The 25,437-nt window shown below is 44.1% G+C and overlaps 1 protein-coding gene across 11 annotated transcripts in view; it reads left to right on the forward strand.

The window, feature by feature from the left end:
- The window catches only part of ATXN2 (ataxin 2), a 1,121,476-nt gene that overhangs the window by 1,024,320 nt on the left and 71,719 nt on the right, over positions 1 to 25,437 (forward strand). For all 11 annotated transcript variants that reach the window (XM_069214846.1, XM_069214840.1, XM_069214837.1 and 8 more), the window contains one exon: positions 5,994 to 6,218. In XM_069214846.1, the coding sequence (XP_069070947.1) occupies positions 5,994 to 6,218 (225 nt within the window). The remainder of the gene's footprint in view (positions 1 to 5,993; positions 6,219 to 25,437) is intronic.

Below are 25,437 nucleotides of genomic sequence, written 5' to 3' on the forward strand. Positions count from 1 at the left end.
ACCTCTGTCCTGAATTTCGGTGAGACTGACTTTGAGGCTGCTAGGCCTCATGGCATCCTGCTGGTGACCCCTGGCAGATTGGATATGTGGGACCTGAAGTTCCAGTAGGCGCAGCATAAGGGGAATCTCTCCGACATGGCCCAGATCTCGGAGGGGACTGCGAAAGACCTGCAGTGGTGGCTTTCGAATCCTGATTGGGTCCACTGCAGATCCCTCTCCCTTCCCCAACCAGATCTCTCTATAGTGACAAATGCGTCACTTCTGGATTGGGGTGGCCACATGGGGGAGGCGGAGATCAGAGGCCTCTGGTGTCCGGCGGAGTCGGGACTCCACATAAATATGCTGGAGCTCCGGGCGATCAGGCTTGCGTTGAAAGCATTCCTTCCCTCTCTCAAAGGGAAAGTGGTGCAAGTGTTCACTGACAACACTACCGCCATGTGGTACTCCAACAAACAAGGATGAGTAGGTTCATGGACCCTTTGTCAGGTGGCACTACACCTCTGGACATGGCTGGTACATCAGGGCATTACCCTGATGGTTCAACATCTGGCGGGCTCTCTCAACGCCAGCACAGACGAACTCAGCTGCCGACGCACAGTCGATCACAAATGGCGTCTCCATCCGGAGGTGGCTGAAGGACTCTTTCTCAAGTGGGGAGAGCCTTGGTTAGATCTGTTCGCCTCCGCAGAGAACACGCAATGTCAGCTATTTTGCGCGTCAGAGTTTCCAAGGTGGCACTTGCTCTGAGATGCTTTTGGTCTCGAGTAGAGCTCCTTTACGCCTTCCCGCCTATTCCTCTTCTGCCCAGAGTTCTCAAGAAAATCAGTTATGATCGGGCCCAAGTTATCTTGGTGGCTCCGGACTGGGCTCGAAGAGTGTGGTATCCAGAGCTATTGAGCATGTCCATCGATCCTCCACTCAGACTGCCTCTTTGGGCGGATCTTCTGTCGCAGCAGCAGGGGACGGTTCTCCACCGAACCTGTCCAACCTCTGCCTTCATGTGTTGAGATTGAGAGGCAACAGGTGACGGCATTTGCCCTTCCACCCGAAGTCTGCAATGTTATCTTGGCATCCAGGCGTCCATCGACTAAAACTGTATACCCCTGTCGGAATACATTTGTGGCATGGTGTACCAACAAATCCGTTGACCCCCTTTCTGCCCATCTGTCAGAGGTTCTTCTGTTCATTCTTTCGTTAGCCCAGCAGGGCTATGCCTTGAGCACCCTTAAAGGGTATTTGTCTGCCATTTCCGCCTTACTTAGGCTTCCTGATCAGCCATCACTCTTTAAATCTCCTATTGTGAGTAGGTTCTTAAAAGGGCTCACCCACTTCTTTCCTCCCACTCCGTTTATCATGCCTCAGTGAGATCTTAATCTTGTCCTTACTTACTTGATGTGTACCCCCTTTGAGCCAATGCATAATTGTCCCTTGCGGCTCCTCACATTCAAAACTGTCTTTCTGAACGCTATCACCTCTGCTCGCTGGGTGAGTGAGCTTCAGGCCCTTTCTTCAAAGCCTCCATACTTGTCTATACACCCTGACAGTGGCGTTGCGCACTAGAGCTTCCTTCCTTCCTTCCTAAGGTGGTTATTCCATTTCATGTAGGCCAGTCCATCACTTTGCCTACCTTCTACACACACCCACATTCTTCCCATGAGGAGGAGAGACTCCACCATCTGGACCCAAAAAGAGCGTTGGTGTTCTACGTCAATCGTACTGAAGATTTCCGGGTGGACGATCAACTCTTTGTTGGCTATGTGGGTGCAAAGAAAGGGAAGGGGGTGCAAAAGCGTACCATCTCTCGATGGGTGCTTCTTTGCATCAAACTGTGCTACGCTTTGGCTAAAAAGCAACCTCCTGAAGGCTTGCGTGTTCATTCTACCAGAGCAACTGCTGCTTCCACTGCGTTAGCACGCGGAGTTCCTGTCCTGGATATCTGTCAGGCAGCTACGTGGGCATCCCTGCACACGTTTGCTAAGCATTACTGCCTTGATAGGTCTGTTGAGACGGCTAATTTGGTTGTTCGGTCCTGCAGGACTATCTAGTATGATGGTTTGCAGCCCACCACAGAGGATGGCATTGCTTGGGTATCTATTTTAAGGTAAGGAATCTGCAACTAGAAGTCTCTATCAGATGTACAAGTTACTTACCTTCGGTAACGAAATATCTTATAGAGACATATTCCAGTTGCAGATTCCTTACCGCCCACCCATCCTCCCCGCTTGCGAACTGATTTCTAGGGACAGGGATTCCCTCGTTAAGGTCTTAGCTCTGGCGCACCAATCTCAGTGTTCTTTGCGGCTCTGCGCTCTGGCGTGGAAAGTCTTTAAAAGAAACTGACATCACTGCGCAAGGGCGGCGTCTATGTACTGCTCCCAACGTCGTCATGGCGACCACGACGCCTGCGGAGCCGACCGTCGCCACCTACAGATGCGTAAGGGTATTGCTCGAAGAAAAATCTCCGGATCCAGGCTGACGCCTGGGGGAAATTCTAAGGTAAGGAATCTGTAACTAGAATGTCTCTACCAGATATTTCTTTACCGAAGGTAAGTAACATGTACTTCAGGGCCTTAGCTCTGGTGCACCATTTTCAGTGTTGTTCATGGTGCCATGCTTTGGTGTGAAAAGAAACTGACATCACCAGACCGATGCAGCACCTGTTTATGGCCCCTGACATCATCACAGTGACCACGATGCCAACCATGAACGTGGAGTCGACCAACTCCACCTGGCGGCGCGCAAGGGTACTGATCAAAGAAAAATATCTATATCAAGCGACCTCGTGACATTGACCCACCCACACTGCAGGTGCAGGCATCACAGCCTAAGATCTGGGACTCAGCAAGGTGTGGGAGCAAAATCAAGTCAGCCAGAGAGCACAAGAGCCTAAAGGAGAGCTGCTCAGGTAGTATCCATGGGATGCCTCATGAAAAGAACACAGGGGAACAGTCACTGGCCAGCAAGGATTAATAGCGGGCACACTCAGCACTTGCAGCCCGGTAAAGGTCTAGGGGGAGTGGGGGCGCCCACTGTGATTCGGTAGCAAGGGAAGCCTGGCCACTACCTGACCAAAAGGCGGTCAGGGAAAAAGGCTATGCAGGACACTGGCAACCAAGGTCATAACAAACACCTGGATAAACTGAAGGTCTCAGAGACCCTACATTGCACATTGAACTTGTAGAACCAGGATGCAATGTTTTTTGTGTTTATGATGTACAGTTTAATAAACTGTGGCCGTTTACATCCCAGTAATGTTTCCTTTTTATTGTCTTCTGTAAAGAAGAACTGGAGTATCCAGTGAAAGGCCGGGAGGGTTGGATGGTCTCTCGCACATCTGGCAGGGGTTTGTGTCTTGTTTCCCACCTCGAATCCCTATACAGGACTCTAGGCAGGATCTCTGCTCTGCTACCTGCTCTGTGTCGCACTCCAGGTTTACAGCCAGAATATGTGACCTGCTGCCCACCTTGTATGTTCTATCCTGGATTACACTGGTACATGATTACTGATCCCCTGCCAAGAGCTGCTATCCCGGATTACAGCAAGGATATTGCCCTATGCTTGCTGCTACCCAGGATTACAGAGAGTTTGTATTCACATTTCTGCTCTGTGGCTCCCATATACCAGTTACAGTGCGAATGTGTGCCCTGCTCCCCCCTCAGAGTTCCTATTCATGATTAAAGCTCATCGGTTTGCCCTGTTTCCCTCCTCAAATACCTATCCAGGATTACAGGCAAAATACCTGCCCGCACTCCACAGCCCAACACTGGATTATAGCAGGATTAACTGCTTGCTTCACTGGAGCCCGCTCCCCATACTGGATTATAGTGAGGATAGGCGTCCTGTTCCCAAACCCATATTCAGCATTGCAGCGGGGACACATTCACTATTCGCTTCATTAAAGCCTGCTCTTCTCCTTTGCCCCACCATACACCCTGAACTAAACTCAGCAACTTAGATACAGGGAGTTTTTAAAGGGGATAGTCTCGGTTTTAGGCAGTGAGCAGAAGGAGACCCAGTTAGTGTCTGTTAAATAAATATCCACTAGGTACAAGGCTTTGGTGGCAGTGAACGAATTCATTGAATCACAGGCAGTGAAGGAAACCCAGATTGTGCATGTTAAACATTCAATGTTGTATTATTGTCTGGGCCCCAGTGGATGGGGTCCCTGTGGCCGGAATCGGCCTTTGGATGGGAGCCACACGCACTCCTCTCCCACAGTTAATTTTTAAAATCACCCCTGGACCTGGCCCACTTTTTTTTCCTTTTTCTAAAAGAAACTTTTTTGACCCCAGGCGGGGTCCCTCTTGGACCCCTCCTCCAGGCTGGGGGAGGGGGTCGGGGGGGTGATGGTCAGGGTATTTCTACCTTGCTCCCTTGTCTGTTTTTTTAATGTTTTTCCTTGGACTTGGCTGCGTCTGAGTCAAAAGATGGCTGCTAGCACTTCATCCATGAGATCTGTCAGATCTGCGGAAGATCCGTATCCCAAGATATCTGTATTTCATTTTCCTATAATATCTCCGAAACTACTGAACAGATTTACACCAAATTACAAAAACACTCTTTCTGGCCCATGATCTAGCTTTCTGCCAAATTTGGTGTAAATCAATTAAGCGGTCTGGCTGTAGTCTTGGCTAAAATCACTACATGAAATTGCATGGTGAAACACATTTTTGGACCCCCCCCCTTTTTCTTGACCCCTGCTTGACAAATCACCCAGAAGCTTTCCAAACAACAGCTAAAATTAGTGGCAAACCAGTTTTTACACTTTTGTGAAGGTTTGTCAAAGAGCTCCAAAGTTAATAGCAAAACAAAAAACGCTTTGTCTGTGGAAACCAGGTCATAACTAAAACTGCCTTTTGGATTTAAAGTACCCGTGAGTGCTCCATTTCTTCTTGTTTCAAAATGAATAATGTGCTGCCACTTGCACATAATGGATGCACCCGTCAAGAGTCCAGCATTATTTAGTGGACTTTGGTTAGGAATTCAAATTAACAATGCCAGAACCACTGCTTGCCAAAGGAATGCCATATCGACTGACATGAGGTCACACATTACTATAATGTGAAGGCTCTGATTACTAAATTGGCGCTTTGAGGCATGTGATGTTCCTACAGAGGCAATTTGCGGCAAACAAGGGATGTTTGATTCTGTTATATATCAACTTGACAAGTAAGAAAAACTCGAGCTGCTGGGCAAAGTGGAAAGCATTATTTCCCTGGGCTTTTTGTAAACTTGGCACTGTGTAATGACCTGTACCCATTTAAAGGGGTGACCTCAACTGAAGAATATTAAAGTACGGGTATTACATTTGAAATAATGAGTACAACACAGAGAGTGATAGCGGTACTGTGATGACAAGGTTTGAAGTAGGAAGTGCGAGTCCGTCATCTGTCTTTTCACCTAAAGCATGGAGTAATCTATTTAAAGGCTTCTCAAGTGACTGTTTTTCTTTCATTTTTGCGCAAATCACATTGAGAAAGGCAAAGACTACTGAAACGCATATATATATATATTCCTGTTAAATTGATTGCCTGGTGCCTAAATTATTGAAAGATAGCTGATGACAATCTGTAATTAAATGCACACAACACATTAAAAAAGTGAAATAAACATCTAATCCTGCCTCTCCTCCACCCCGACAGTTTAAAAGGGCATATCCCATTCCATTTGATATTATGTCATATCTGAAAAACCAGAACAGAGAAGTAACACTACAGACAACATGTGTTCATTATTCGGTGCAGTAGCTGGTCATTTACATTATGGCAAATGTTATGAAGCACGTTAAGCTAATGTTGTTTCTTATGCACTTTGTTTATTGCAAAGATGTTTGTCTAGCAGATCATATGCCAAGAAGGAGTGTTATATTTAACATCTTTCTTTTTTTAGCCTGTTTGTTCTTCTACGTATTGATGTTTTCACATTGATAGATTTTTGCACTTACATTTATTTTGCACATCTTTTGTTTTTCTTTCTCCCTGTTTTCTTTATAGCACCATCAACATCAAGCAGCTCAGGCGCTTCACTTAGCAAATCAACAGCAGCAGTCTGCAATTTATCATGCTAGTCTTGCACCAACGCCACCTTCCATGACACCAGGTTCAAGTAACCAGTCTCCGCAAAATAACTTCCCAGCACAACAGACTGTCTTTACCATTCACCCTTCACATGTTCAACAAGCCTATAGTAATGCTCCACATATGGCACATGTACAGCAGGTAAATACATTTATAGTATTGTCTATTGCAGTATGTTGATTTAGCAAATGCATGTTATCTAGTGGTTAGGTTTGAAATGTGTTTAATAAATCTTAAATATCCCTCTGCATCAACTTTTGGACATGTACGGATGGAATACCTAGTTCAGTGTTGCCAGAACGCCTTTTGATTTGACTTTGCCATTTGCTGATTCTCCATTGCATTCCTTAACACATCAATGCAAATGAATCCATGTTGTACAGATTTTTATTCTTTTTTCAGTGCAACATCCAACTGGCGAGAGATGCTGATTTGTTGACATGGTCAAAGATGGTGCTTGCCTTATTTATAATTTTGACTTAGTGTGAGAGAAAGGGAGTTTTGATTTTGCGTTTTAAGGCTTTGGAGAGGTTTAGCGATGAAAAACATTCTGTAGAAGGTTTGTGTAGGCTGCCTTGCCCAGAATGCCATCAAGAACAACTACAACATGTGTGTTTAGGGGTTGCTTTCTTCTCACGAAGAGCAGTCCTTGTTGTTGTTTAGTAATGTCATAGCTAATTCTCCACCACATAAACTAGTGTGGTAGTTCTGTTGTCCCTGAAAGAAACAAAACAAATAGTTTCTGAGGAGGATGGATTTTATCACCAGTATGATTGATCCAAGTTAGAGATAAAATATTCCTTAATGTGAAAAACTCATTATGTGAGTCATATGTCAGTAAGAAGATGATTCTACTGGTATTGAATATTAACTTCCCACCTACAGGGACCTTGATAACAGCTAGTGCTCTTCTACGTCACTCTCTAAAAAAAAAAAGAAAAGGTGCTCTATTGAGTCCACAGATCTCATCATTTGCAACATTTTCAACCACTAGCACTTGTTAATCAGGGTGTAGGGAGAGAAAACCGAGATTTGTTTTGAGTAGCAACCATGTCTTCCAAGTGTCCTATTTTTTGCAATAAACAGTCAGGCTGGCAATCTTGAGCATACACCTAAAATCAGAACTGCATGCCCTTGAAAGCAATGCTTAGTTTAAGTGCCACTTTGTCACTATGCATACATCACCAGTGTCAATATCTTTGTAGTCCAACACTTTCTTTATCAGTAACAAATGCTTTAGGATTTGCTGAGCTTACAAATTTCTTTTATTTTACTCTTTGCTTGTTTTTTAGTCTTGCCGCATTTTGACTGTCTATCACACCTATTTCATTTTATCTGAAACTGTTCTTTGCCATTTTTTAATCTCTTTCTAAAAGCACTGCAGTCTGCCCCTTAATCGTATTAATTGCTTTCTGACAAATGCTGTCATCCAAATTAGGAGAGGGATCCATTCGCTGGTTGGTGGGTGCATGTTTGTAGCAAGTGTATTTAAGGTGTTAAGGGATAAATATTTAAAGTCTTTTCAAAGACCATTTGAAAACATGAAAGGGCGTGAAGAGCCCTGATGTGAATTTAGGAATGCAACAAGCCTGTCGTTGGATTTAACTTTTGCATATTGAAATGTCAGTTGATCAGCCTTACACAGAAATATTAGGGCTGTAATCGAAGCAGGAGTGGAGAATGAAGTGTGGAATGGGATTCACAGTTCAGTAGTCTAATCTATACCCTTTTCAGTGGTTCTTCTCCAGGATATGAGGTCCACCAGGAATTGATGCTGAAAATAGTGCCTCGGTTTTCTCAGGCATTCTGTGAACTGCCTGCTGATAATTCAAAATCTGAACCATAGTGAGTTTAAGCACAAATAAAGGCCCAGGAATAGGTCATTACTACCCTTACCTTCTAGGGTTCGAACAAGTGGTACATCACCAAGTCTGTGGTTGCCCACCAGCATAGTCTTATTCAGACAGATTCTCAGATCAGGACTGAAGTGCCCCAAATCTCCGGGTCCAGAGGCAACTGCAGCCGATTGATGTTTTCAAGAAGGCAAAGGTACAGTTGTTTGGGTTAATCCTGAACCCCCCTGGCATTCCTTCATGTCCAATGGATCCTTTTAGTCCTCCAGTTGGATTTCTGCTGGTGGGTGCTCCCTCAACACTGACCGAGACTGTTTAGCTGATCCAAGATGCTCTTTAGACAACTTTGACGCAGGTCCCACTGGCTATGCCAGGCTTTATGCCAGCTTCAACTCCAGAAGTCCTTGTTCTGGACTCCGTCTCGTTTCCAGAGCCGACTTCAGCAAGATGTGTATGTTGTACTGTGAAATAACTAAAGTGCTGTCCTTGGTGTGGGAGGATTCCCGTGTTCTTCCATTGCCCTGACACCATTATAGATGGAGGTTGGTTGGAAGCCATTTTTGGTTCAGACCTTTATGCAGTCCAGTGGCTCAAATTAGTGCCTTTAACAAAGATGACTATAAGGAGGCAGACAATTTGCTCTTCCCTCATTTTACTAATGCTGACCTCTACCGTGATCTTCAGAATTCCAGTGGTTTGGACAATTTTTCTGAAACGCAGTTAGACTCTTCCCTGCACTCCCATACTGAGAGGGTGAATTCTTTCTGGTGGTTGTATACAGCGCCTCAAGGTTTTGGAGTTACAATTGCCCACTGGTGGGACTAAAGAAAGTTTGCTGTCTGAGGTTTTACAGCCTGCATCATCCATGGCTGAGTCCTTGCTGTCATTTAAGAAGCCCTGTCTGAGGCTCTTTAGGCAGTGTGATCCTATCCTTGTTCCGCATCACATGTGAGCCACCCAACTGCTCAACTTACTCCTGGGGGATACCATCCTGCCAGAAGCCAAATCCAATTCCAGAGAGTCTTGTACAAGCTTTGGTGAGCAAGGTGCACTCTAATACTTTCCCTAACACTGCTCTAGATAAGGAGTCCAAAAAGCTGATCCCTGAGACAAACATTTTCTCTTCCATCAGTTTGTCATTCTGGTTGGTGAACGCTGTATGCAATTTGGGCCACTGCAAACATGCTTTGGGACATGGTGAGCAAGATCTTACTTGTTTGACCTGACGATTTTCAGTCTGCTTTTTCCCAGACTGTACATGGTTGCATATACATCCTGAAGAAGTCTGGCTTCATTTCATGCCTTTGGTACGAAGTCATATCCAGACAGCGTGACAGGATGCCTGCTACTGGGTTCCCCAAGGTCATCCAAGACCCATTGATGGACATGGCTTTTGATGAAGGCAGTCTCTTTGAAAAGGTGGATTCATCCCTGGAGTGAATGTCTGGATAGCCATGCCACAGCTAATCCCTTGGGAGATACAAAACTTTGAAGACCTTTCTGCTGCCGTAGTCCCGAGCATTCCGGCTGAGACGATGATGTTTCAGGCTCGTGCTCTGCTTTCAGCCTGGATGGTTCTGAAGGTTCTTGGTCGCCTGGCATTGTGCATAGAGCTGGTGCCCTATGCCTTTTGGCACATGTGGGTTTGCATTGTAGCCTTCTCTTTCTGTTGGCCCAATATACTGAGGGGTGTGCTTCTCAGGCAACTTCAGCATCTGACATGCCGCAGGCCGTTCTTCCTGACAAGTAGTTTGTTACTTGGCACACCTTCACATCAGGAGTCATTATATCCCACTAAGTACATCACAAATGGCATCACTTACCATGAAGATTAAGTATATATTAAGTAAATGTTTGAATTTACTTAAATATATGTGTGCACGTATATATGTACTTTTTTATTTTTTTTAACTAATTTAAAATTAATGTAAATATTTTTCTAATTGTAACTGTGGGAAAGTACCCTCTTTTTGCCATGGTTACCCCCACTTTTTGCCTTCTATCGGTATGCTTAGGCTGTATTCACTGGGATCCTGCTAACCAGTACCCCAGTGATTGTGCTCTCTTCCTCTAAATTTGGTTGCCTAGGACTTTGCACACCCCGCAATTGGCATACTGGTGCCCCCATAAAAGTCCCTTGTATATGGTACTTGGGTATCCAGGGCATTGGAGCACCAGGAGTTCCCCATGGGCTACAGCATGTATTGTGCCACCCATGGGAGCCCATGCAAAATGTGTCTGCAGGCCTATCGTTGCAGCCTGCATGAAAAGGTGCATGCACCCTTTAACTATAGGTCACTGTAAGTCACCCCTATGGCAGGCCCTCTTAGCCCAGAGGGCAAGGTGTAGGTACCTGTATGTGAGGGCACCTCTGCATGAGCACAGGTACCCCTACAAACTCCAGTTCCATTGCACTGGACTTCCTAAGTGCGGGGAAGCCATTTTACCAGTGTACTGAGCACAGGTCACTCACTACCTGTGTCCAGCTACTTAATGGTAACTCCGAACCTGGCATGTTTGGTATCAAACATGTCGGAATCATGCCCCAATACTGTTGCCAGTATTGGTTGTATGATTCCAATCACTTGTGGGGCTCCTTAGAGGACCCCCAGTCTTGCTCCTGACAGTTTTCTAGGATTTTCTGGGCAGCCCGTGCTGCTGCTACCCCTCAGACAGGTTTCTGCCCTCCTGCTGCTTGACCAGCTCAGGCAGGGGAAGGAAGAACAACAGATTAACTGTGGGAAAGGGAGGCAACACCCTCTCCCTTGGAAATAAGTGTTGCATGGCTTGGGAGGTGTAGCCTCCCCAGGCCACTGGTTTGTTGAAGGGCACATTTGGTGCCCTCCTTGCATAAACTGGTTTGTACCAGCCCAGCGGCCCATGGTCCCTGCTCTGGTGCAAAACTGATGATGCCCAGAGCTCCTCCAGGTGGCCACTTTATTGTGCCATCTTGAAAACAAGATGTGCTGAGGCCCCTGAGAGCATCTGAGTGGCCAGGTCAGGCAGCTGGTGTCACAGACCCCTCCTGATAGATGATCGCCTTTCTAGGTGATCAAACCCCCTTTTAGGGATATTTGGATACTCCCTTGAGGGTGAGGCCCCAGATTCGACATGCAAAACTCCACCAGGACTCCTCTGCATCGTTTACTTCATCTTCTGGCCACTGGAACAACAACTGGACTCTTCAGGAACCGACAAGCTGCAACTCCACTGACGACTTAGCTTTGCAACATTGTTTCTACGGCTCCTTCCAACAACTGCAACATTTCCCCAGCTGTGCATCCTCCGATGTCGGCGAGACTCTATCCTCCACCAAGAAGTAAGAAGGAATCTCCCTTGGAGTGAAGGAGTCAATTCCCTGCATCTGCACCCACCAACTGCAACGACGACCGGCTACTTGGTGGCTTGGAGTGGGCCCCTTGGTCCTCTCTGCCAGCTGCCCAACTTGGGAGACGGTAAGCTCTTGCCTCTCCTTGCATCGTGACTCTTGCAGCTACCAAGGCTTATTTGTTCAGGTATGCTGAATGGGCCTACTGTGACTTACTGTGCCTGCTGCCGGTGGGTTGCCTGCAGGGGCTGCAACTGCTTCTGTTGACTCTCCCAACTCCTGAAGGTCACCTCGGACTCCCCTCCCTAATTCGTAATTAAAAAAATAAATGTCATTTAATATTTAACTTTTTTTAAATTCAGAAATCTTCCTGTAATGTAATTGTTCCCAATTTAAGGTCTGCGAAGTAACGAAAACATACCCTGACTGATCCAACCAGAGCACACAGTAGTAACAGTTACACCATCTCTCGAGTGGAGAGGTCTCCTAAACGAGGCAGGAATAAGAGGTCAACAGCCTCCAGTGTAGTAGCATCACCATATCAACCTCTGGATCTGTGCATCATACATGTGGCCATTAGGAACATGCCCTCCTTCATAGGGAGATTCGTTCAGGTACCAATGGATAATACGATTACCATGTTTTACTGCAACAAGCAGGACCTTGTTGGTTCCCGTGCCATCTGCTGAGGGGGACTGACGTGAGGCTGCATCGCCACAGGATCTCCCTGTTGGTCAGTTACTTCAAGGTTCCCCGAACATCAGGACAGACAAACTCTGAGGCACCATCTTCCCTAACACAAGTAGCATCTCCTTCTGAAAGTGGCTCAGGGTTTTTCACTTTGAGAACCGTGCTCTTGATAAATCTGTTTGCTACTGCAAACAGTGCTTGCTATCTGGCCTTTTGAACCCTAGGATTTCTTTCTTGATGCTCTCTGGGAAACTCATTCTTCTTTACCTCTAGCCTCCTTAATACATTCATGCCACTGGTGCAGATCCCACAGGCCCAAAAAGATGTCAGAATGACCTGGTCCAGCTCAGCTTGATAGCCTTAGATTGGACTATGAGAGTTTTGTACCCTGACCTGCTGGATCTGTGCATCTGCTCTCCATTGACTGGCTGTTTAGAAGGACCAGCTGTCCCAACAGGAGGGCAGAGTTCTGCTCCTAAACCACCACTATATACACCTCCGGGTGTGGAGCTGGAGTGGGATCAACTGAACGGCTTGGACTGGGCGTGGAGTAGGTGATTCACATCAGCCTTCGTAAAGTCACCCGCATTTCTTAAAGGGTTTTGTGCATATTTCCTCCTGCTCCCTCTGTTAAGCTTCAGCAAGAACGTAATTTGATCTTCCCTTCTTGATGTGTGTTTCCTTAAAGCTTTGTCACAACTGTGCACTAAGGATTCTCACACTGTATGTTATTTGCAACGACACCTAGTAGGCAGCCATGTGAGCTTCTGTCCATACTTTGACCAGGCACCTACTGAATCTATTCTCAAGCTGCAGAACGGGTCATTTTGTGAGATGTGCCCTGCAGAACTTTCTGGAGTAAAGTCCACCCCTCAGACCCACCACCCTGTACGGGTTGTTGCTCTAGTGTTGGTTCAAAACATGAGGAACCTGTGATTAGAAATATCCATCAGAAGAATAGGTTTCTTGTCTTTGGTATTGTTCTATTGGTGTACAACAAAACCACATCCAAAGTGACAAGTAACATCCCGTCAAACTAAACAATATCACTTAATAAGTTCAATACATGCTTTGTTTCCTGTATATGTGATGGTAGATTCATGACAAACGGTTGTAAAAAACCATCAATGAATTGTGCCAACCTCTCTGTAGGCCCCCCAGTGCCCAATACTATCGGTCTTTCTAGTGGGAAATGGGCATCTCTATGTACTTAGACAATGTGTAAAGACATGGGTATCTAGGCTTCTCAATCTTTAGGGAAAAATATTCCTCCAAGGTAAGTAAACCTTCATCAAACAATATTTTATCCTTGTATTAATCATGTTGGTAATCTCGGAAATAGGATTTTTATCAAGAAAACTGTAACAGTTTGAGTTACTTGACTGATTTAATATCTCTCTATTATAATCTTGCTTATTCATGACCACTACACAGCCCCCCCCCCTATCTGCTTCCCTAATTACAATTGTCCCGTCATTTTGTAGGGCTTTAAGGGCCCTCTTCTCCTGGAAATCCAAATTATTAATCATATGTACCTGGTCTATGTATCGATTTCTCCTTCAAACTGTTGAGATCATTGCATACATTCCTAAAGAAAACATCAAAATTATTATCTCCTGTAAGTTGGTAGTCCATTTTGATTTGTTCTTACACTCGCTATCCATACTCATGCCAACATCTGTACCCAGAGATCTAGCTGTGTCTCAGTGCTAACCAACTGTTCATCTGTTATAAGGTATGGGGATATGGTATGCCTTGTGTAGTACATTCGCATTGCAGGAAAGATTACTAGTAAATTAGTGCTCAAATTATTTATTTTTATCAAAAGGAAATGCTTTCACTGTCAATTGGATACAATTATAACGACAAGTGTTGGTTAGGAAGTTTTTGCATGGATTCAGCTTTCATTGAGGGTGTTGGGCACAACTTGGAATGGGATGAGCATGTTTAGGTTACTTCGTTGCGGAGGTTGTAGTGTTCCATCAGTTTTCGTTTCCATCTTTTTCACTAATAATCATAATGTAGTTTATTTCACAGGTGATAGTTTCTTTTGTGAGTATGCTAAAATTGGAGGTTTGAATCAAAATTCTTCACAGATTTCTACTGTTTGGTAGTGATGCACAATTTAATCAGGTGATTTTTATATCAGGATTGAGCTTACACTTGAATGGGATTGCCTCTCCCTATACTTATTTTTGTGTGTGGATTTATTTAAGCCCTGAAGAAGTCAACTGCTACCCATACAGCACTGATGAAACACGTGTGGGCGTTAACTCGTGTATTGTGTAATTTTGTAGGATACAAGAATGAGAAGAAATCATTTATGAACCATTGACTGATCTATAGTTGTGATATGAAGTTCATCCACACATGTGGGATGCAATGAAAAAGGTTTTGAACAATCATGAGTGTGTGGTCGAAGTTATTAAACTTGCCATTGAATGAGGAAGATTTGGGTGGTTTTCCTCCCTTCTTGAGCACCAATTACGAAACTTGCAGTTGTTACACTTGCTACTACTGTAGTAACTTAATGAGAGCATCTCCTATCCCAACCGCCCATTGGATCTTTATCGCTTTTAAGATTTTAATATTACAGGTTAGATTTTGAACATTCTTAATGTTTCTGATCTGTCCGATTTGCTCTGCATCTGAGGGGGCAGAAAACACAAATGGATAAACTTAAGTTGGTGCCTATATGTCTGTCATCACATCCAGAGGTGGACAGGGTCCCAGTGGAAACCGTTGTTGCCCACTTAAGTGTGCTTGAGAACTTTTGCAGGAAGGTTTCCTTGATCCAGTCTGGCCCCTGAGGAGATTCACATGGAAGGAATCTGCTGTTAGGTAGTGTATCCACCTGAAAGTGCATTAACAAATGAAAGCAACTTATTTGTAGGGGTCCATCAATCCTTTTTCCTTCAGATATTGTTCCTTCAAACAACAAGAGGGAATGCATGAAGGCATGTGGCAGTATAGTACATATTACAGCTTCACTGTGTTATCACTGTTAATCGTGCATCATTAATGTTAGTGTCGCTAAAACCAGTGGGATTGAAATTTTTGATTCAGTGATTCACTTAGAAGCTTCAGAGGTCAACCGGGGGAAAGAGAGCAGAGATCAGCTGCCTCTGAGACTGTGATCGCTGGTGGTACAGGAGATGCAGTTGATAGAGGAGTCTGTCCTTTAGGTAATTGATTGGCAAACTGAAGGGTAACGTGGCTGCCAGTATTGAAACCTTATTTGAGAGACAAATATATTTGGGTGTGAAGTCTAGAAACAACCAGAACATTGACATTGGTCTTTAGTTTCCAAATGCATGAATACAGCATTTATTTTTTTAACAAGGTGAGGTCAAAGGGACTCTATTGTTGGGTGAAAATGTTAGTTGTAGATATCTCAAGGAACTATAACTCATGCCCTAAAGTAACTATAACTCGAGCCCTCCCCATGCACGACAATTTACATCACTTATAACATGTTCTGTGGCATTATTGATAAAATCACTGCAGCATTTGAAATGACACGACAGGAGCTCGAGTTATAGTTACTTTAGGGCATGAGTTATAGTTACTTTAGATTATAAGTGGGGAATTTCAGCGGTTTTGTTTGTTAAAATTTTTATTTTTATCTGACATCAATAAATGGTAACGTAATTTTAACCTTTGGTTGTTTTAGTAAATGTTGAAGATGTTTTTCGAATACTTTTTTTGAATGGAAAGTAAGATAATATTACCATACCTAACTATAACGTCATTTTAACGTTTCATTATTTTCTACTTTTTTGAATTTTTTTTTATTTAAAGTAATATTTTATTGCCATATGTAAGGCCAACCCCAAGCTGCGCACTGCTTTGGGCCATGCGCAACTTGGCATTGGCCTACATTCAATTCCTTGCAAGCAAAGCAGCCTGATGCTGGCCACTGCCTTCTGGCATGCACACATGCGCATGCTCTTGCCAGTCTTTGCCTCACTCAAGCAGACTTACTGACTTGGTCAAAGAGTCTCAACACCAAAATATAACAAAATGCACCTGTTGGCTTTATCAATGGGTTATGAGCCTATCAATATATGTAAAGCAGATCTGTCATCTTTCTCCAAAAATCACCAATATTTTTAATCAAATGCATATTTCTGTACTTAACACAATGCCGTGTTTAATAATAGTGATTATTACAGAAATGTTTGATAAAGTTTACTAAATAAAATCAACATATGCAAGTATTTTGACATTGATTTTATGGTTGCAGTTTGCAGGCTAAAGATGTTAAAAGAAAGACTCTGGTGTTATGTTTTTTTTTCACTTTTTTCAGCCCACAAATCACAGTCCTAAAAAGAACCATAAGAGAACCTTGCACTCCAGCTGAAAAGCACAGAACTCCAGCTAGGAGTGTTTTTGAAAGATATGGTTAGTAGGTTCTCCTGTGGTCATTGATGTAATGATACAGGAGACTTACTGTGTTTTTTAAATGTTGCGGAGTGGCTGCAGCAATCCCTGCTTGTTGGTGCCCGCCCCTTCCCTATAGAGCCCTCCCAGGGCACTATGGGGCACTTCCCATGCCCCGGGGCTGATACTAAATTAAAGAAGTTGGGGGTGCACAGCCCCCAACTCTCCCCTCTTTGAACCTCAAGGGCTCCAGGAACCTCGGGCTGAAAATCCTTGAAAGGAGGGGGGACGTGGCCTCCTTCACCGAGCCTGGCCACGGATCTCATCCCCCAGGGCCAGTATTTAATTACAGGGGAGGCAAGTGCGCAACCCCAGTCCCTGAGCATCTCCCAAGGTCCCAGGGACACTATCCCCCAGGCCGGCTCTATTGTTGTGTCTTGCGAAGCCCACGACCAAAACACTGTTGGGGGGCTGAAAAAAAATTGTGTGATCCCACCTTGGGTGGGAGCTACATAGAACACGGCTAGCGAAACTGATACTGCTCCCGCTTGGCATGCACCCAGGACGGGTGCTTGCAGGGGGCTGTGGGAGCCCTGAAACTCCCCCACGCAGCCCCCAATGTGCAGGGGTGTGGCATTCCTATAGCCCAATGCCCAGGACATATTGTTTGGGGTCAAGGACAGCACATTTTCAGGTTTATTTTGTCCTTGGGACAAGTAGGCCCACCCCCCCGCTGCATAAATCCTTTGGCTGCCAATTTACAGTACCATATTGCAGAACAGGGAAAGAAATTTCCTGCAGTAGAGGTATATTTGTGTCCATATTTTAATAATGTTTTAACTTGTATATATGGTTTATTATTGCAAAGCCTTCATTATTACGGTGAGTGTTCTAAATAAATGTTTGTAAGCTCAAACTGCACTACTGACAGTGGCCCTGTAAAAAAGATATGTATACGTTTGCAAAATGTAAAAATATGAGGCTATGTATCATGCTTCCAGAAATGCTCTCTGATTAAATGCATATATTCACAGAAGCTTGAAAGCAAGAGTGATGATTTTTTTATTTCAAAATAAAATGTTCACCAAAAAATGCAACTAGAAAAAAAACATTCTGCTAATTTTAGGCACCATTTTTCTCCAAAAGATATTCGTAATTGGAATTCATGTTACCAGTTTCAACAAGATTTTGTGAAACATGAGTATAAACAAGCATTGGCAAAGCCAATGGGTCCGACATTGGCTGTCAGTCTTTTGGTTTTGTCAATGTGTGTCTTGTTTTGACATGGTTTTCGTTAAACTTTATTGTTGTGGGCCTGCTGGGACCTCACCCTTGTAACAAATATTAGCAAAAAGCAAAAAAAAAATTTGGTTGCAAACAGCACGCATTGCCTCAGTAGCTCCTGGCACTGAACAAAACTACTTTGTGTGCCAATATGCTCCCTGTGAAAGAGTAGATTGCTATCTTGTAATGTAACATGGATTTGTAGATTGCGGAACTTGTCACCCATGAGGGGTACCCAGGATCTGAGTGTAAGCAGGCTCTTCAAGTAGGATCAGTCACAGCGAAGGCAGCCAATAGATGGATAGAGAGAGAAATAGAATTTTAATAAAACAAATGGTCTTGGTTCACGTCAGACCTAATTGGGGGCCCAATTCCTAAATATAGACACAAAAGTGTACCCATGTGTTTTGGCATTAGTGCGGATTTACATATTTCATGAATTCACAAGAATTAAGAGAAGTAGACCAGGAAATCGTACCCCTTATAAACATTTGTGAACCGTATTTTAGCACGAGCAAATATGCAGGTGTAGCTCTGCTAATGCGAAAATGTGCTGAGCGTTTAGAAGTTCACTTTCCTTTTAACCACTTTTTTCCCAACCCTGGAAGAAGTTTTACTTCTGACCCTTGTCAGGAGTAATTGTCCAACTTTTCTCATTGTAGGAAATGATTTGGGAAGACCTGGTGAAAACCCTAAAAACATGCAAGTTAGTAGGTTTGCACATACTCAAAAGGACATTACATCCCTTGAACGATTGCTCACTAACTCCAGCCCAAGTATGTAGATCTTCATAAAGGTGGCAAAATAGGGAAATTGCTAGTATTTAAGCCCTACTTCAGTATTATCCCTGGCATAATCAGATAGGCTAGTTTCAGAGCTTTTATATAGTGAGATTAGTGCCATAACTTGTCACCACATTATTTGGCACTAAAGGGACAAGTAGATTTTTCTACAGGACAAGAAGATCTATAAAGCAACCTGTCCCATGGACAAGTAGATATTTGATCAATTTCCACACCCCTGGTTGTGGGTGCTCCACCGCTCTTCATGTCACCCACATTAGGCACTAAGGGATGTAGTCCCCGGGAACTGTAAAGGCTTGGGGAAGGGGGTGGCACCTCCTCCTCTTCAAATTTATTTTGGGCTTTAGGGATGGTGTTCCCAGTGTCAGTATTGGCTGGGCGAGGGGAGCTATATGTTCTCCACAATATTCTTTTTAAAAAAGAAAGAAAGGAACTGCTGTCTGCCACTGGCACCTAGGATGGGTGCTGGCAGGGGAGCTGGTGGGGACCCTGAGGCTCTCCCTGTGGCCCCCAACAAAAGAATAAAGATATGGGTGTCCTGGGTAGGCACCACTACACACAAAATATAAATTACAAAAATGATATCTATATATTTTTTTTTTAACGGTTTATAAATGAGTGGAAGGAGCTGCTCTTTTATTATTCACTGCTTTTTTCAAGGAGTGCCCCTTATTGTGCTGCAAGGGCTTTTTAAACATCTTTTCGGCTTGGTGGTGCTCCTAGAAGGATCAGGGGCAGCACTAAGCATTTTCTATTGTTGTAAGGGGCTGAAGGGAGTGCAACAGCCCCAAAGGAACATTTAAAAAAAAACAAAAAGGCTCCTGGGTCATTAAATCCGTGACCCCAGGAGAGCTTACCATATGTTTTTAAGGCACAACTGTCTGGAGCGCTAGACTCTCCACTGGAGTGTAGAGGCCCCTTGTGTGTTTGTTATATGGCTTCACTTTGTAACTTGAAAAGTGTTAAAACATTTTTTTTTTTAAATCACATATTAATTTTTAATAAATCTTTATCACAGTTTTTTTTTAATGAGTATATTATTAAACTTTGAACTGTGTGAATACATGAAATACACATCTCATTATAATTATTGATCATTTCTTGACAAAGATGATACATATGCTTTATATACGTTGATATCATGACCTCCTCATAAAGCCAATAGGCCCACTTTTTATATTTTGATGTTCCGAACCTTTGTCAAAGTCAGTAGCTCTGTTTTAATTAAAACTGTACTCATCATATTCAACCACGCAGGAGTTTTAGTTTCAGGGCGTGTGCTCAACCCCCCACTGTGCATGGCCTGTGCGCATCAGCGCCTGCTAATGCGTTCATGATACACATATGTGTGTGTGTGCGTATTTATATGCATGTACTCATGCACACTTGTTTACTGTCAGCTGACCTCTGACAACGTAAGTTTTCTGACTTCAAGATTCCTAACCCTTGAAGAAGGGCCAGAAGGAAGAGGACTTCCTTGGAGTTTAATAGCCTGTAATGATTGTAGTGATGGAATTGTGGCAAAAGATAGATTAGAAACACGTTAGCCTTGATTTCTGTACTCTATTTGGTGCAAGGGACGGTGTTGGCTCTGGAGGGAAGGTTATCGCACCATGAAACCTGCTGGGAGGGCGAAGTAAATAATTATCTTATTTTATGGCAACCTGTATGGTATTTGTGATCACGTTACCGTTTTTATTTGAAGGTAAGAACTTACGCCTGATGTCAATCAATCAATAGTTTATTCGGTCCAAATTTGGGCCATTTAAAAGGTTTAAAAATATATACATACATACAGAAAGATAAAAACCATAAACCAATACACAGTAAAAGGAACAATAGTAAAAAAAAAAGTAGGGGTCCAGTAGCTGCCTGAGAAAGATTTCATAAATAGGTGGGGTGAAGGAGGTGCTCGGAATAGTCTTTGGATCTTACCCTGTACATAACCCTGAACAATATAATAACAATAACGTAAAAACTGTTGTGTAGCACATCTCTATATAAAATCAGGCATTGAAACTCCAGACAGTAAAACCGATTAAAAATTTAAGAAGTCAGACAGTGGTAGATGATGCTCTAGGTTAATTAGTTCTTTTGGGTTAATTAATCCAATAAATTGCATCTTGACAATTATAAAATTAAGTATAATTTTAAATTTATAAAACACTTTAGTTAAAATAACTCAATGTAGCACTTATTCAGAGATACGGTCTTTTGGGCTCAATAAGTCGCGGTTTACAATTAGAGCCCAAGGCTAATATAACAGGATGCTGATTTGCTATTTTCTAGACAGCTCTTCAAACAGTGAGTTAAAATCTAAAATAGTCCTATTACGAATTTTCCATGCTGCTGCCAGATATTTAGAAACAGCGCTGATTATCAGTATGGAAGTGTCGTATTTACATATTCTGAATAGACTGTTGCGGGATAGTGGTTGGAGTGTTCTGCACAAGGGAATAATCCACTTCCCTCGGGGACCTTTGTACAGAGGGCAAAAAAATAGGACGTGTTCAGCAGTTTCCTTGCATAAGTGACAATTTATGCATTTGTCCGATGGGGAACTGTTAGTCGACCAACCAGCCGTGTAGCTATTGACCGCCAATGTCCCGTACCTGAGCTGGAGTAATAGAGAGCGAGCACGGGCTGGTATGGGTAGATCCAGGGAGCTTTCAGGGAAGGGAACGTGTTTGACCAGCAGGAATTCTGCTGTCAGCCGACCTGACCCATTTGGACCGAGAGATTCCTCGTTGATTTTTGCCCAATAATGTTCTTTGATCAGGCGTTTAGCACTGCCAGGAATCATCTTGGGGTTCTCCCAGTACTGGGATAGACTCAATTTGGCCCATGCCGCTTTCATCTCCCTAAGCCACCGTACTTTTTCCCATCCGTGATGAGGTGGTAATAGTTCTTTGACTGCTGCCCTGTAGGGTTCAAGTTCATCTGTTTTCCATAGTCTGACCCAATACAGGAGTGGTCTTAGATATGCTATGTCTTTGATACTATTTAAGCCCAGGTCCAGTCTGAGGGGGAGCATTGGCGTGCCCCTCCCCAGTCTAGATATGTGTCTAAGGAAGTTATTTTCTTTGATTTGGAGAGTATCCATCTGTCTGTGTAATCCCCAAAGTTCTGCTCCATATAGGGCCGCAGCACGGATTTGTGCTTTATATATTTCAGAGATAAGGATCAGAGGGGGGCTTGTGGCAGTACTAGCTTTGCGTCCTATTACTCCACATCTTTGGCTAATTGTTAGTGCCCCTTTCCTTATGGCTGGCTCCCAGCTGCCCTTGTCAGATAGTCTAATGCCCAAGTAGTCATATTCCATTACTCTCTCCAGGGGAGTTAAATCCATCTTTATGTTTGCGCTGAGCTTCTTGTTCGGGGCGCTGTATATCATAAGTTTAGTTTTCTTATGGTTTATGTCTAATCCATAGTTTCTGCAGTATATACCAAACTGGTTTACCAAGTTTTGAATTCCCATGGGTGATTTAGACAAAAGAATAGTGTCATCTGCGTAGAGTAGGCAGGGGACTTTGGTTCCAGCCTGCTTGGGAGAATCATTTGTGCAGTTTACTAAGTACTTGATACAGTTGTTTATGTATAATAGAAAGAGAGTTGGGGCCAGGACGCACCCCTGTCTAACTCCCCTCTCAATAGCCACTGGTTCTGTGAGATCACCCTTCTTGCCGTTCCTGATTTGGGCATAGGTATTTTCATGTAGGCGGGTAATAAGTTTCAGAAGGCCATGTGGGACACCCATATTGGCTAGCGTCAGCCATAACTGGTTTCTGGGGACCAGGTCGAACGCGGCTCTGAGATCGATAAAAACTACGTAAAGGTTACCCCTTCCTATTTCTACAGTTTTCCATTTTATTGTTAAAAATCTTAGCACCTGATCTATAGTACTGACTGCTGGTCTGAACCCTGCTTGTAGATCAGAGATGGCATTTGTTTCTAAAATCCAGTCTTCTAGACAGGACAAAATTTGCTTTGCAAAGATTTTTTGGAAGTTGTCGAGTAAGGAGATTGGGCGATAGTTGGCAGGGTTAGAGGGGTCGCCTTTCTTAAAAATGGGGACTATCTCTGCTCCCAACCAGGAGCTCGGAACAGGTGCTCCAGCAGCTATCTCATTGGAAATGAGGTTTAAGTATGGGGCCCATACATCTGGATTCGTCTTGTAAAGGTCTCCTGGTATTTTATCAAGGCCGGGGGCCTTTCCCCATTTCATTGAGGCAATCGCAGCCTTGGTATCTGCCAAAGTGAATTCAATTTTGGGGGTCTCGGTGGTCATGATATGGATCAGATCCCGGGAAGCAGCATCGGTGGTCCCCAGGTATAATTGGGAAAAATGGTCGGACCATTCTGCAGGGAGTATTGAGGCACCAGGCGAACGGTGTGGTTCATTGCTGGCATCGGCTACCAATTTCCAAAATTTCGTGGTGTCGTTTGTTTTAGCAGATTCCAGGAGGAGGACCCATCTTGATTCATCCCATTTCCTACGGGCTCTACCTTGTTCCTTTTTGTAGTCTTTTCTAGCTTCCCTTATATAATCCATCTGGCCACCTCTTAGGGCTCTCAGCAACTTATGCTGTGCTTCTCTGCATGCAGTGTTGAACCATCTTGCGTTAGAGTTCTGTTTAGGCTCTGTTGCCGACTCTTTAGTAAGTAGGGTTTTTAGAGAGTTAAAAAACAGTGTGTGGGCTGCTATAAGCCCACCACTATCTTTCGTGGGTTGAAGTATATATTCCATATGATCCGCCAGCTGCCTGTACACTTTTGCCAAAGTGGTTATGTCAGTGTTCAGGGATTTCCATCTAACATTTCGCCTGTTGTTGGTCAGTGCGAGCTGCTGTCCATAGGACTTGGGGCAGGAGGCTTCAAGTAGGGGTAGTAGGTTCCTGAGAGATAAAATCAATGGTTCATGATCGCTTTCCTCATGTTCTGTGATGTCCATATCGACCATGTGGCCCCAAAGGCGGATGTCGAGCAAGATGTAATCAATCTGGCTCTTCTGCAACCCACGCCTAAATGTGGGGTGAAGGTTAAGATCCGAGCGGGAACGGCCATTGCAAGCCCGGAGGCCGTGTGCCAATGTAATGTCCATGAGCTGGTATGATAGTCTGTTGATTTTAGGTCTTTTGCTTGACACCAGCTGGGGGATGCCCCAGTGAGCATCTTCATCTTTATATAGTTCCTGGGCCAGCGAGTAGGGTTCAAAAGTGGTGTTAAAATCTCCGGCAATGAGAATAAAATGAGAGGGTGATTTATCGGTGAGAAAATTGTCTAAAATAGTCAGTGCGTTGGACTCATATTTATTGCCCAGGCTCCTATTATAGATGTTAATTATTAAAAGTGGTTTCTCTCTAAGGGATGGTATTGATAGACCCATTAGATCAGGGCAGCCCAAGTCAATTGGTTCAATTTGACATTTGAGAGAACAGCTGAGCCATATTAGCAGGCCACCTGAGGGTCTCCCTGAATTCGCCTTATTTGCTGGAACCCAGTAGCTTTTGTAACCGATTCTATATTTAGGCTCCAGCGCCCATGTTTCTTGGAAGAGACATATTTTATGTTTGTCTATAAATTTTCCCCATTCAGGGTTGTTCATTTTACTCTCCAACCCGGCAATGTTCCAACTGAGGATGGTATCTAAGCCATCTGGTTTGTTATGGGGAGCTTCAGCCACAGGATTCTCTCTTGGGGCTAGGGTACCGTGGGGAAGCATTGTGCCCTTCTCAGTCATGTCTAGGGTGCTTCCAGCCCCATCTAGGTCGGGGGGTGGCCTAAGCCATTCAAATACCTGGAGTAGAGGTGGGTCTGCGGGTTTGCTGTGATCTAGTGGGTCTGTAGCTAAGTTAATCTCAATCACCCTGCGCTCCTTATCTGTTCCCCCGATATGGATTTTAGAACATTTAAGATAGTCTGACTGGGCGAGAGCGGGAGTTAGAGTAGACTCACTAGTGTTGCTAATGGGAGTATATTCGGCCCCACAGTTGATTTGCCCTGTTTTATAAGTTTCATATTTCCCAGCTATAGGATAGTTTTTGTTCCAGTTGCTTGAACCTCGGGAATTAGGAAAAGTCATGTGTGATAGTCAATCGTTTTCGGAGAGTGTGGGCGAGGCAGCATTGCAACTTGGCTGGAAATCAGTTGGCATCTGAGCCCTAGGAAAATCTCTGGATGTCATTGTCACCCCCTTGAAGCCTGGTGCAGCTTTATGGGGGTAAAAGGCCTGAAGCCTGCAAAGTGAAGTGGCCCCCCCTAGGGGGTTGGGATGACATGCATTTAGGGAAAGCTGTTCGACAAGGGAAGGCGCATTAAAGTTAATAACAATACAGTCCCCAGTACCAGGGTTTTTGAGTGGACCCACCCAACCCACCCTCCTCACCATTAATATTGAGGGTATCATATGGAATGCGAATCTAGCATGTTTATGCAACCAATGAATAACCTTATTTTTCAGTTCTGTGAATGATTCTGGGATGATGGACTTGAGCTTAGGGACATTCGTAATAACAAGCACGTAGGGGCAGGCTTCTGGTGGTAGATGTAAAGTTCCCATGTTAGTTCCTGGGTCCCTGCGCATCCGATCTACTGGGATATTTGGGTGGGTTCTATGGAGTTTGGCGTCCGTGTTTGTGGAAGGGGCAATTTCACCAGTCCGCCTTAGGTAAAAGGAATCGCTCTTTGGGTACCACATTTTAGGGAGATTAGCCAGACTAGGTGTAGAGAGCTTCGCTGGTTGATGTAGTGAGTCAGAGCAAGGTGGTTTTGGCTTGTGAACCATAGGTGGTGGGAGAAGGGGACTACTGGCATCATTGACAGGGGGGCCAAGGATAGGGTGTTGTCGCAAGCAGTGCAAACCCGATGGGGAAGGGGGGATTGGCTGGCTGGGTTTAATGAGGGCATCGAGTTTCTCCTCGATGGCTGATAGACGGATTGTTATAGGATGTAGTTGTTTTAGAAACTCATCTTTAATAAGGTCTGTGATAGAAGTAATATCCAGATTGCCATAGTTGGTA

Source organism: Pleurodeles waltl, chromosome 11 (genome assembly GCF_031143425.1).
Source record: "Pleurodeles waltl isolate 20211129_DDA chromosome 11, aPleWal1.hap1.20221129, whole genome shotgun sequence".
Taxonomy (NCBI): Eukaryota; Metazoa; Chordata; class Amphibia; order Caudata; family Salamandridae; genus Pleurodeles; species Pleurodeles waltl.